The sequence below is a fragment of the Rhinolophus sinicus genome, linkage group LG01, assembly GCF_036562045.2.
Source record: "Rhinolophus sinicus isolate RSC01 linkage group LG01, ASM3656204v1, whole genome shotgun sequence".
NCBI classification, from domain to species: Eukaryota; Metazoa; Chordata; class Mammalia; order Chiroptera; family Rhinolophidae; genus Rhinolophus; species Rhinolophus sinicus.
The window spans coordinates 126,841,251-126,855,789 of NC_133751.1; the positions used below are offsets into that span (position 1 = coordinate 126,841,251).

General features: G+C 34.9%; 1 protein-coding gene across 3 annotated transcripts in view; it reads left to right on the forward strand.

Annotated features, from left to right (window-relative positions):
* The window catches only part of RAB3GAP1 (RAB3 GTPase activating protein catalytic subunit 1), an 89,075-nt gene that overhangs the window by 38,981 nt on the left and 35,555 nt on the right, over positions 1-14,539 (forward strand). For all 3 annotated transcript variants that reach the window (XM_019731151.2, XM_019731150.2, XM_074335582.1), the window contains exons 6-10: positions 1,009-1,128; positions 1,997-2,162; positions 7,662-7,761; positions 10,381-10,462; positions 14,435-14,503. In XM_019731151.2, the coding sequence (XP_019586710.2) occupies positions 1,009-1,128; positions 1,997-2,162; positions 7,662-7,761; positions 10,381-10,462; positions 14,435-14,503 (537 nt within the window). The remainder of the gene's footprint in view (positions 1-1,008; positions 1,129-1,996; positions 2,163-7,661; positions 7,762-10,380; positions 10,463-14,434; positions 14,504-14,539) is intronic.

Here is a 14,539-nt window from a genome sequence, read left to right on the forward strand (position 1 = left end):
TTGTACTGTGGTGAAACATACATAACAAAATGTACTGTTTTAACCATTTTAAGTGTACAATTCAGTGGAATTAAGTACATACACATTTTTATGCAACCACCACTGCTCTTCATTTCCAGAACATTTTAATTATTCCATATTGAAACTCTGTACCCATTAAACAATAATTCCTAATTCCCTCCTCCCCCAAGCCCTATCACCACATTCTGATTTCTTTCTCTATGAATTTGACTTCTGTGTATTTCATATAAGTGGAATTATACAATATTTATCCTTTTGTGACCGGCTTACTTAGCGTAATATCTTCAAGGTTCATCTACGTTGTATCATGTATCAGAATTTTTTTCTTTTTTAAGGCTGAATAATATTTCCTTATATGTATATGTTACACCACATTTTGTTCATTCATCTATTAATACAGACAGTTGGGTTTCCACCTTTTGGCTCTTGTGGATAATGCATAAACATGGGTGTATAGATATCTCTTTGAGTCCCTGCTTTTAATTGTTTGGGGTATATACCCAGATGTGGAAATGTTGGTCATTCTATGTTTAAAAATTTTAAGAACCATTGTACTGTTTCCCATAGCAGCTATTTTCTGATAATTTTGTGATTTCTACCTAATGTGTGCTGCTAAATAAAAGAATACAAGAATTCCTTAATTATGATGCTTAAGCAAGATTTCAGTGCTGGCTTTCATCGTTTATCTCTGAAACTAAACTTTCAAAGCTAAACTGTTATTTGATGTTCTTTACTTTGTGATTTCAGCAAATTGTTTCTAATTTGTAAAGAATAGAGGGAAAATAGTAGTTGAATGATGAAAGTGTTTCACTAAATAAGGAAATTCAGGTTATTGTAGGTTCAGTTGCCATGAAAGAAAAGAAACACCTGCACTTCAAACCTTTTGTTAAATTTCCTTCAAGGAAATTTTTTTCATGTTTTTCAAATAATTTTTTTTTGTATTCTGAAGTTTTCCCTTGTTTAATGGCAGTGATTCTTTCTTTAAAGGTATGGATTGCGGGAGTTCGTGGTGATTGCCCCAGCAGCCAACAGCGATGCTGTTCTCAGTGAATCGAAGTGCAATCTTCTTCTGAGTTCTGTGTCTATCGCTTTGGGAAACACTGGCTGGTAGGTGGACATTTCGGAAAACTTAGACAATGAGTTAAAAACTATTTTTAATTATATTTTATGAAGGAAAATGGTTACCAAATGATAGGTTGTTTAATTGTAATTAGGATTAGTACATGTACATTATTGTATTGGAGTGTATTATACAAGGACAAACTCAGCAAAACCTTTAGGGAGAACATTTGTGAAGGGAAAGTTAATGAAATACTCAATAAATATTTGAAATGAAGAATAAATTGTACTATTTTCGTGCTTCCAATTATTTAAATCTTGTTACAAAATCTAATTTTAAAACTTGAAGACATCATTACCTTATTCACCTCTGCTGGGAACATAACTTGTCAGGTGACTCAAATTTTTTGATGCTCTGCACATGTCTGCAAATGATTGTGAAAGTGCTGCAAGTACTGATTTTGGAGTTACAAATACATTTTGGCGAGTATGCTAATTGGCATATACGGACATCTGTGAATAATGAGGATCGACTGTATCTTCAAATGATAAAGTAAAAAATATTTCACGATGAATGTTGGTTTAATTTGTAGTATATACCTGTGAATCAGATTTTATTATGACTTTGGGAAGGCTGATATCGCTTTTATTGAAAACTGCTTTTTTTCTGACTTTCAGCCATTTTAAAACAATCTTCTGATTACAAAGTGCCACTAAATGATAGTTTCTACAGTTTACTGGTGTTGGGAGAAAAGGAATTAAGAGTGTCTTTATTATAAGTCTGTGGAGTGTTCCTTGTTTAGTGCTTTTAAATATTTGCGATTAGTAAAATGTGACTGTGGAAAATTTTGAGATTTAGGAGATTTTCATTGTCCAGTAAACTTACATTCTCTTCCTATTTAATTATGTCCTACAGCCAGGTGCCACTCTTCGTGCAAATTCATCATAAATGGCGGAGAACGTATGTGGGAGAATGTCAGGGTCCCGGTGTCCGAACTGATTTTGAAATGGTTCATCTTCGAAAAGTGCCAAATCAGTACACTCATTTGTCAGGTCTACTGGATATCTTCAAATCAAAGATTGTGAGTTGGCATTGATATTGTCAGTCTTATCTGGGATACAGATAAAAGTAGCAGTTAGTAGGTAATTTGATACATAGAAGTATTTGTCTGTAATATTGATAATGTAATTACTTAGAAGAAAGATGTAATTGACTACATACATTACTATCTGTTTAAATAAACAGTATCCAATTAGATTTTTAGTGTACCGATCCCAAAGGATAATTAAACTGATTTTGTTTGTTCAGTTTGTTGATATTTCTCTACTGTTATCTCTTTCTACTCCTGCAATAGTAATACAGCAGGTCCTCAAATAATGTCATTTTGTTCAACATTGTTTCGTTGTTTCCTTATAATGTTGATGAGGAAAAAAAATCAGTTCTCGGCTGGGGCCATGTCTGTGTGGGTTTTCTCTGGGGACTCCAGTTTCTTCCCACATCCCACATGTGTGCACTGTGAGGTGACTTGGTGTGTCTGTGTTGTCCTAGTCTGAATGCGTGCGCATGTGTGTACCACTGATGGAAGGGCATCCTGTCCAATGTTCGAAAATAATTCCCTTGTTTGTATTAGTCTTTCTTAAGTATGCGTGTAGCTCACAGTTATTTCAGTGTTGAATAATAGAAGTATTTTGGTTCTTCGTTTAGAAGTTTGGTGATGTTTTTGTGACCAGAAATATGCCGTAGGAACTTAACTCTTGTTGGTGTCAGTTAGCCTATGGTAGAATTGGTTTCCTTCCATGTTGTTTCATTTAAAGTTGCGGGTTCTGAGAACCTATCGATGACATTAAGTTTAAATCCTCTGTATTGCCCACCTCCCCATGTAAGTGGGCTTTAGATAGCTACCTGCTTGGGGCTTTGACTGTGAGCTTCTTGAGGTCTGTACTCTTTGGGTGCTGAATTGCCTTTCTTTTTTTTCAAATCTTCATTTGATTTGCTTTTTAAGATAAATCTGTCCTGTATTCTGTGACTGAGAGCAGTAAGGCTAAATGGGATGTGCTCGGTATGTCCTTGGTGTTCTGTAAAACCGCTGTCACAGAGGCTGGCCTGTGCTACTCTGGGGGAAAATTAGGGTTTAAGTTGAGGAGGTATTGGAAAAGAGCAGAGCCACATGAGCAAGTGGTGGAGCAGACCAATTACTTAAAGAAATAGTCCCCTTAAAGTGACACCCATCTCACTGCAATGACCAAATTTGATTAATGAACTGATATCAGGTATCTCCTGGTATGAGACATTGAATAGGATATACGATCACCTGTGTTGCATTCCTGCCAGAAATGTTTAGCGTAAATCAAAACATAAGGAAACAACTGCGTATTTCCAAAACAAGCCATATGTTGCAAAGTAACTGGCCTAGACTCTTCAAAAATGTCAGTATCCTGATAAGCAAAACAAAGATTGGGAGCTGTTTAGATTAAAGGAGACTAAAAGTGACATAACAGCTAAATGGAATATATTATCCTTGATCAAAACAAAATAGCCATAAAGGACACGATCGGGAGAATTGGGATCGGGACAATTGGGGCAATTTTAATATGGACTGTATATTAGAAAATAGTATCAATGTTAAACTTCTTAAGTATGACAGTTTTATGGCTGCATAGGTTAATGTCTTTGTAGGAATTACATGCTGAAGTATTTAGGGTTGAATTGTCATGATGCCTACCTACAACTTACATTTAAATGGTTCAGCCCAAAATTTATTCATATATATATGTATATGTATGTATATGTACTGGGAGTGCCAAAAAATGTACACAATTGGTCACTTTGGTCAACGTTGCCCGAGAAGTAGTTCACCGTAATCAGAAGTGTCTGGAGCTGATGGTAACCACTATAATTGCAGAAGTCAAACGTGACTTGTAATCATCTTTTGTTATCGGTATATATTGCATATTACAATTTTAATACAGTTTTCCTTTCTTGAAATGTGTATACATTTTTTGGCACCCTCTGGTGGTAATAACATTTTAATACACACACATGCACACATACATAATATATATGTGTGACATAAACAGCTGAACGGAATATATGTGTGTGTGTATGTGTGTGTATCAAAATGTTAATAATTGGTGAACTTGGTGAAAGTCATGGGTGTTCATTATACTCATTTTGTAATCTTTCTGAAGGTTTTCAAATTTTTAAAAGGAAAAAATTATGAGAAAAAAATTCTGAAATTTTTTAACATATATGGTTTGTGAGAAATATATTTAGGATTAGAACTTAGTTTTACCCTAAATAAGATAGTGGTAGGATTTTCACCACCCAAATGAATCCCTCTGAAATTTGAAAAAAGTAATGTATGTACCAGGTTAAGAAATTTAAGTAAAGGAGAGGCGCCGGATGGCTCAGTTGATTGGAGCGCGATCTCTGAACAACAGGGTTGTCAGTTCGATTCCCACGTGGGCCAGTGAGCTGCACCCTCCACAACTAGTTGAAGACACTGAGCTGCCACTGAGTTTCTGGAGGGGCGGTTGGATGGCTCAGTTGGTTAGAGCATGAGCTCTTGGCAGTGGCAGCAAGGTTGCCAGTTCAATTCCCTCCATGGGATGGTGGGCTGTGCCCCCTGCAACTTGACTTGGAGCTGAGCTGCGCCCTCCACAACTAGATTGAAGGACAATGACTTGGAGCTGGTGGACCCTGGAGAAACACACTGTCCCTCAATATTCCCCAATAAAAATTAAAAAAACAAAACGAAAACATTTAAGTAAAGGAAAAGCTTCTTTTTATCCTTCAGTCCCTCTCCTCAAAATAACTTACCAGTTTCTTGTGATCATCTCCATTAAAAAAAAAACACCACAGAAGCATATATTTTAGAGTTCCGTGTATATATGTAATTGTTTTTCAAAAACTTGCTGGGCTTTGAAATGCCTTGAGTACTGTTTAATTCTACATGCGGTGTTTTTGAGAAATTTTTGAAAAATGCAAGTATGTGTTAATTTCTACCCCGTTAGTTTTCCTTTGCTTTCAGCAGAAGTCTTCAATTATATTTAATTTTTTTTAGGTTGAATTTCTGGTCAGATGGAAATACAGAGGGTGCCAAAAAATGTATACATATTTTAAGAAAGGAAAAAACTGTATTAAAATTGTAATACATCTACCGATAACAAAAGATGAATACAAGTCATGTGTATTCATTTTTTTGGCATCCCTAGTATTACCTCAATTCCTTGTTTCTAAAAATAATTAGTGTACATTACTTCATGGATCTTTTGTGTCACTCCTCTGTGGAGCTCAGCTTCTCTTTACTGAACAGGGACTACCTGATTTGATTGGCATCTGACTTAGATTATGATTATATGCTAGTTGTACTTTAAAAAGTGTCTAATCAGTTGATCACATCACCTGTCAGAACTTTCACAAAACTCACTCATCTAGATACGAAATACCTCTCCACATTGATAAGAGTTGAACTTAAAATAATTAAGACTTGGTTTGGGTACTTCAGAAGTTTTACATAGTTAAAGCTACCCACTAACGTGACTCTCCTGTAATATCTTTATAAAGCTATATTTATAAAAATTACTCTTTAACATTTACTTGAAGTGTTCCAGGGTGCTCACCCTTCTCTGACAGTTTATTTCATTTTCACATAGATCTAATTATTAGCAAAGACTTCCTTTGGGGAGGGGGAGCAGTTTTGCCCTTTAGAGTCACATAAAATTTAAGTTTAAATCCTCTATAAATATTCGAAAACTCTCACACACAATAGTCTTTTTCTGTTTAGACATTCTTCGTTTTTTCAGATGTTCTTTGTATTTTATGGTTTTATATTCTGGTTGTTGATTTGGATATTTGTCTCTTTTAGAACTACATTTCTTCATGTTTTGGAGAATTTTTGTTTGCAGGCTCATTTGGAATATTTGACATTTAAAATTTTCTCTCCCATCCTTTATGGTGATTTTGTAGTTTTGTGGTTACTCCCTACCTGCAGAATATTTTAGAACCACGTCTTAAAGTGGGGTTGGGAGCCTCTTGTTCTGTGGTGGTATTTGGGATATTGTATATCTAGTCTTGGAACTATTGGATTGCTTGCTCAGGTGATGAGACTGGGTTCCTCCCCTGCCCCTCCCCCAGACACACAAACACACACACACACACACACAGTAACTCTTCCCAGTCCCATAACTTTCAACAAAACCACCGTACCAAGCAGGAGTGCCCTGCCCCACTACCCGCCTTAAGCAGAGTCTTGCAATGTCCTCGCTCTGGGCAGAGTACTTTTGGTTCAATTTAGTGCAGTTTGCGGTCCTAGGCTGGCAGCTGCCTTCTTTACCTGAAACTCAGCCTTGAACCAGATTTACCACTTTGGGTTTTCTGTACCTTTTCGTAGGGCCCATGACAATACTTATTTTGTGTTTGTTCCTAGCTATTTCTTTTGGTTTTGTCTGTCTGTATTTATCTGCTTTGCTCTCGTGTTTCCCCGAAAATAAGACCTAGCCAGACCATCAGCTCTAATGCATCTTTTGGAGCAAAAATTAATATAAGACCGGGTTTATATCATAGAAAAATATGACCAGGTCTTATATTAATTTTTGCTCCAAAAGACGCATTAGAGCTGATGGTTCGGCTAGGTCTTATTTTCGGGGAAACACGGTATGTGACTGGGGTAGAAGTTATGTGTGAGAGCAACCTTGTTATGGTTTCCGGACCGTTTGTACTTTAGTAATGGGTGAACGCTCATTTGATATCTGGACCTGACTGTCGATTATTCCTGACCAGACAGGATCTTACCTTGCTTGTAAGGTAATACAAGCAAGCCCAAAACGGAATGATCTTTTTTTTTTTTTTGGCAACCACCTTATATTGTAACTTTAGATTGAGATTGTATTGAGTTAAAGCTTCTAGTGACATTTATAGGTGCAGCTGCTGCGCTAAATGTCTCTTATTCTTCCTGACCTGCAGTATCTGCAACACCTGGACACTGGTTAGATATGCAGAACACTATTGAACCTACATTTTCACAAGCTCCCTAGGTGATTCCTATGCACATTTAAGTCCTATTCCACATTAATGTAGGTTAGCCATTATTAAGGTAAGCTGAGATCATAGGATATTTGGATGATATTAATTTTTAAGATTTTTAATGAATATAAAGATAAATCTAAATTTTTCTGTTCACTGATTCATTAATATAAACTGTTTTGCATGAGTGTCCATTTGTCATAGTCTAAATTTTTGTTCAGTATTCAAGACCGGCTTTAATTTGATTTGATTTTAATTTAAAAGAAAGAAAAAGACATCATCTCCTAGTCTTTCACTTTATAATAGTTTTACCTTATTTAAAAAAATGAATCACATTTTTTTCAGATTCAGTATGGCTAAAGAGACTAGTAAGACATATTTGTATAATTAAAATTATATTAGATATTTTGAAAGAATGTTTTGCATAATAGAATTTAATATCTTATCTCCAGGTAGTAGTTTAAACAGCTTTATTCTAATGTAATTTGCTCTCTGTCATTGTTTTTAAAAACACTGTTTTTAAAGCTACACAATATTGTCTGCATTTATTTCCTAGGGATGTCCCTTAACTCCGTTGCCTCCAGTTAGTATTACTATTCGATTTACCTATGTACTTCAGGATTGGCAGCAGTATTTTTGGCCCCAGCAACCTCCAGGTGAGATAGTTTAAAACTGTATTTAACTTACTGAACATAAATAGAAAATAAAATATATTCAGATTATTTAACAGTGTGTTTCAATTTTGAAATATTTGTAATTCATTCTAAATGTAATATTGCTAATTTCATTGCCTTTGTCGTTTTTTTCCTCTTAAAAAAGCTCTGTGGGTTGTTCTAGAGACAGTATCGCTCTATATTTGGCAATCTGTCTTTGAAAGCTAATATTATTTATAAAGCCTCCCCCTGCTGTGGAGTGCTGTGTGCTTCAAATTAGTATGTAGTGAATAATTAAAGTGGTTGTTTTTAGAATAGAATAAGGGAAGCCACCCTCATAAGCTGAGGATAGACATGCAGAGCACCTTGAAGAGTCTGCAGAAGAGTGCTAAATAAGGAAAGCTGAAAGAAAAAAGTTTCTATACACATACATTTATGATGGGAAGAGCTATGGAATATTTTACTTTAACTTACATTTGATAAAAGTGTAAATAAAATCAATTTACCTGCTTAGCTATGATACACTGATTCATTCAACAGTCATTAATTATTAGCCTATAATAGGCCAGACTGCCAGGGACACAAAATTGAAGAAGGTACTACATAAGTTCTAGAAAAGCTCAGTTTGATTGACATACTCGTATAGCCTAATTAAGTGGAATCGCTTGATTAAGTGAGGTATTTAGTTCTTGGGTGTTTCTCTCACATATGTGTAATTCAAGTACATCTAGTAAGAAATTTAATACAAACTTATAAATAATTATAAGTATTTTACTAGCTTGGAAATATTTTTCAGCCTACCTCCCTCAAAGAGAAATAAATAAGAATAAAATAATATTATTCACTGTTTATTTTTATTCCAATCAGTTGGTTATTATAGGATTGAAAATATTAAATTGATGGTCTTGTGATTATATTAAAATTAATGTAGTACATTCTTAGCTTTTGGTGGTTATGTATACTACTACTATTTTATGTACCACTGAATAATTTGAAACTCTAATGTACACTAAAAGAACTGCATCTAAACTACAGCAAAGGGAAATAAAAGCTAAGCTGCCATTTATATTAGAGGAAAGACTCAAATATTTGTTTTGGTAATTTTAGTTCCCGGACAACAATACCCACTAGACGATTTGTAGTTGGTTTCTGTAATAGAAGTTTAAATTCCTACTCTCCTTTTTTCCTTTTTTCAAAGGCTGCTCTATTACTAGTTTTAAAGATTTCCCAAGATGGTATGGTCTGTTGATGATTAAGAAGAAGCCCAAGAGCCAGAATCTTAGCATTTATAATTCTGATCGCCAGTAAGGCCTCTGTTAATGTTCTGTTGCCAAATTTTTTTTTATTGGGGATTAAAATATTAACCTTCCTCAGTGGATTGAAGACCATATACATTTTTAATATTTTTCTCTTATAGAAGGAAGGAAGGCATTGAACATGTAATACGGGCCAGACACTGTGCTTGGCATTTTATATATTATCTCATGTAATTCTCATTTAGCTATGAGACAGGTATTATTGTCTTTCTTAGAGAACATAGGTAATTGGCCCGAGGTCACATGCTCACCAAGTGATAAAGTTCATATTCAGACACTGGTCAAACTCTAAATCCCATGATCCTTTCATTTCACAATGTTGCTTCTCTTCTCCACTTTTAATTTAATTAAAACTTTTATCAGTTATAGTCTAGTAATAATTTTTAATTTACAAAATGCACTTATGATAAATTTTGAAGCTCTTAAAAATTGACATCTTGTAATAAAGCTAGTCAGTGTGATCTTTATTATTGTAAGCATTCTCTAGTTGGAAAAAAGGCATGAATCGGCTTGAGAAAATTTACTGACTCAAGTAATTGAGCCATAGATAATGACTAATTTTAATAATTTAGTTAGGATGTAGATAGTTGTCAAACATGATTTTAGCAAACTGTGGAGTGTTCATAACTCAACAATAGACTTTAATTATAGGAATTCCCAGTGTAGTATGAATAAGTAAAAACAACCATCTGTATTATTTCAAAAGCAATGAATCTTTTTGATATCTTTTAGTAGGGTTTATTATTTCTTCAAGAGGAATGGAACTAAGGGGAGTGATTTACCTGCTAAATTATCTTCTAATCTCAGATACCATTCATAATGGGAAGGAAATTCTTTGGTGAACTTTAAATATTTCCATGTACTGTCAACTGAAATATAATTTTATTAATGATGACTAATTTGCTATTCAGAAATTATTGACAGCAAAACTGATGAATATAGGTTGGTGATTCAATTTTTAATACTTGGATAATCTTTCTTTTAGATGATATTAATCACATTCTTAGAAAAATGCAAAAAAATTTTATAGGAATAACGTTCTCTCAAGTAATATTTAAGGAATATTTAAGATGTTAAAGTTAGAATGCATGGCTTGAATAAAATATTGAATAAATAGGAATTAAGCGTGTCCTTTCACTCTAACTTTCTGAGGGGATGTCTTTAACACCTTATTGTTTGCTCTCTAACTTGCTATAGGTGCTCTTGATGTAGGTAGGCACTTTTAAATCTATAATCTCCCAAAGGGCTAATCTAATTCTTATTTCTGTTTTTTGCTAAATAATAAAAAAATATTTCTTTCATTTAGATATAGATGCCCTGGTGGGAGGAGAAGTTGGAGGCCTAGAGTTTGGCAAGTTACCATTTGGTGCCTGTGAAGATCCTATTAGGTGAGAATTTTAATCTATCATTTGAATTATGGGACTTTTAAAATTATATCGATACTGATTTTACTGTGCTTTATAATACTGTAGATTCCTGGAATGAATATAGTACCAGAAACAGACCAGTAACTAACAATCTGTCTGTTTTTTTTCTCTCTAACTTAAGAAATAAAAGAGGATTTAAAATAATACGTACGATGTATATAATTCTATTGATTATTCCATATGGAAGTGATTCTTGATCAACTTCTTGGGAAACATTTTAAATATTGAAAACAGAGAATGTTATATATGACAAACTTTCATGTATCCATACTCAGAATTAACAATTGTTTACATTTTTCCTGCCCACTTTTTCAAAATGTACAAATTAAGACTTAAGTAAGAGACACAAGTGACCTCTTATGTTACTTACTTGCTTTTCTAAAAGCACTACTGAACTTTAAGAAAAAGTTGTTTCACAAGAAAATGTAGGACTTGGAAAATGTAATCACTAATAGCAAAAATTTGGAAAATATAAATAGTACTGACTTAGAAACTATCTTATTTGTTGCGTTAAACTATTTGGTTAAAAAAATATATACACATGCATGCATATATTCTTAATACTCATAAAAGTAGAAACAATAATACTTTTAACTTAACATTTCTCAGGTGAGTATCTTTTGTAATTGATATTTATTTATTTTATGTGATAGGCACTGTGCTAAATGAGAAAGATACAGAAGTAAATAAAACCGTTTCTGCCGTCTTGACATTTACAATCTAATTGAAGGAAATAGACTTTAGAAATAATCACCTAAATAAATATACAAGTTGTGGGATAATTTGCGGAAAAGTATAGCGTGTCATGACAGTACAATGAGGAACTAGTTTAGATTGGAGCACCATCAGGAAAGTGTTCTCAAAGGAAGTGATACTTATCTCAATTAGGGGAGGACTTATCCAGGCAGAGTTAGAGAATGACCATTCCAGGTGGAAGGAAGAGCCTGTGCAATGGGTCTTGATGCAGGAAAGAGTTTGGCTAGTTTATTGGAGGAAGTAGAAGGCAGCCAGCATGGCGAGAACGTAGTGAGCAAGGGGAAAATGGCATAGGGTGACTTACAGATAGATTTGTGGCCTTCCAGCTCGTTCATTCATTTAAATTTTGCCTAGAGAAAATTTTAGGGGAGAGAATAAAATTGACCTGGTAGTAGAAATTTGAAGGAATTAGTTATTAAATATTTCTTCTTAATTTTAAATATGGTGAGGAGTAAGCAGAGAAACAAATGATTGAAGAAGAATGAAAAACGGGGGGTAAGATGGTGCATATGGTCAACCATTTAAATCAAATGGTGATGAGCAAGTGTTGTGGGCATGATGCTTTTGGAAGGAATCTGGCCGTGGAAGAGTAAATGAAGAGGCTTTTGTTTAGTGTCCGTTCTACTTGTCAAAGAAATTGTTCTGTAGTTAGAGGAAGAGGAGAGGACAGTTATAAAAGCTTAGAAACTGAATCTGAGGTGAATACCTCAAAAACTTACATAGTTTTAAACTTCTAATCATCAATATCTTCTAATATCACATACTAATTATGGCCATTTTTTTTACTTTAAAAATTAGTTTTGTTTTGTTTTGTTTTGTTTTTTAAGATTTTATTGGGGGAAGGGGAACATTGTGTGTTTATTTCCAGGACTTTATTGGGGAACAATGTGTTTTTCCCAGAACCCATCAGCTCTAAGTCAAGTTGTCCTCTTCAATCTTAGTTGCGGAGGGCACAGCTCAGCTCCAAGTCCAGTCGCCATCTTCAGTCTAGTTGCGGGGGGCGCCCGGCAACCTTGTTGTTAAGAACTCTCGTGCTCCAACCAACTGAGCCATCTGGCCCCCCTCTGGCAGCTCAGCGGCAGTTCATTGTCTTCAATCTAGTTGTGGAGGGCACAGCTCACTGGCCCATGTGGGAATCGAACCAGCAACCTTGTAGCTCAGAGCTCATGCTCAAACCAACTGAACCATCTGGCCACCCCAAAAAGTAGTTTTATTATGAAAGTAATAATTCATGGTCAGCAGAGAAAATTTAGAGTACATTTAAAAAGAAGCAAAATTCATGTTTACTAGTCAGGTTTTTTTGGTTACAAACTGTGGTAGTCAACTAATTCACACATAAGTTAATTTATTGGAAAGGTATTTAGTGACTCAAATGTTTAATCAGGACTGTTATAGGACCTGGCTTGGAAAATAGACTTGAGCCACTGGCGGCTGGTTGTCTAGTTCATAACCAAGGTTACCTGCATTGTTGTGGAGTCCTGGCCCTGCCATCACAGTGAATTCTATGCTGTACTTGTGGATTCAGTCTCAGACTAGAGTTGCCAATTAGTGGAGCACCATCAAAGATCAGAGAAGTAAAGTACTTGGCACTTTTGGCTGATGTACACTCCAAACGTAAATGGATTTAGAATCTAAACAAGAAAAAATTCACTAAATTCATAATCCCACTACTCACAGGTGGTTACTGATTACAGCTTGATATATGTGTTTCCAGACATGTTTGTCCTATGCATGAACTTGGTGTACGTGCACCTGTCTATTGTATGTATGTGGAACAAGGGTCTAGAAGACCACCCTCAGGTTCTGTGATTTGCTGCGACTCACAGAACTCAGCAGTTGTACTTGTGGCTGTGATTTATCACTTAATTCTCCCAGCAATGAATTGTGACATGTGTGAAAGGCAGTCTACCAGGGAAACTCATTAGAGGCTCAGTGCTTGGGGTTTTTGTCAGGGTCTGGTCACGTAGGCATGCTCTGCCTAGCGCATATCAAGCAGAAAACAGGTATTCAGCATAAACCATATCATTTGCACAAGTAGGTTAGGCACAGTGAGCCATTCGTATCAGGGATGGTATGAGCCCTTCTGAAACCCACGTTCCCAGATGCCAAACCAAGGGCCAGCCTTGAAGGTACTCCTTTCTGAATACCAGGCCTGCAATGTTAACTCTTTGCACAATATGTGTGTATATTTTATAAATGTATACTGTCATCCTTACATTTTTGGGGGCTTGCTTTCTTTACAATTTTACGTGAAAACTTGTTGAAACTTAGTATTTATTTTCTGTAGCCAATGAACTAAGAATGATTTTTACACCGTTAAGGGTTTTAAAAGAATATTACAGAGACTACATGGCCCACAAAACCTAAAATATTTACTCTTTGGTCCTTTGTAGAAAAAGTTTGCCAACCCTCGCTTATAACATTTTTACAAAATTGACATGTAATTCAAGTACTGTAAAAATTGATTTAATTGAAACAACTACTTGGAGCTGATGGGTCCTGAAAAACTTAAAATAAATAAAAAGTTTTTAAAAACCCAATTAATTTAAAAGTATCCAATTCAGTGGTTTTTAGTATTTACAGAGTTGTGCAACCATCATCACTATCTAATTCCAGAAAACTTTCATCACCCCAAAAAGAAATGCCTCACCTCTTAGATATCATTACCCTGAGTCTTTCCAGGTTCTCCAGCTCTAGGCAAATACTACTCTACTTTCTGTCTCTATGGACTTGCCTATTTTGGGACATTTCATATAAACTGCATTATACAATATGTCGCCTTTTGTGTCTGGCTTCTTTCACTTAGCATAATGTTTTGGAGATTTATCCACATTGTGGCATGAATCAGTACTTCATTCCTTTTTATGGCTGTATAATATACCATTGTATGAATACCACATTTTGTTTATCCATTTATCAGCTGATAGACATTTGGGTTATTTTCACTTTTTGGCTATTATGTATAGCATGGTTTTTTAATGTCTGCAAGACATTTAATTTGTATGAATGTGCTCTCATTTGCTAAACCAGTTGTTCATTTTTATTGTAACGCCGCTTTTAACAGACTTGTATGTATATTTCTGGTTATTGGATACATTTCTAGAAGTAGAATGGCTGAGTCAGAGGATGCATATACAGAGTATTAAAGCTTTTGGATAATTTTATTTTTTATTTTAGTGAACTCCATTTAGCAACTACATGGCCTCACCTGACTGAAGGTATCATTGTGGATAATGATGTTTATTCGTAAGTATGTTAAGAGTAGTACATTGATATTCAAAT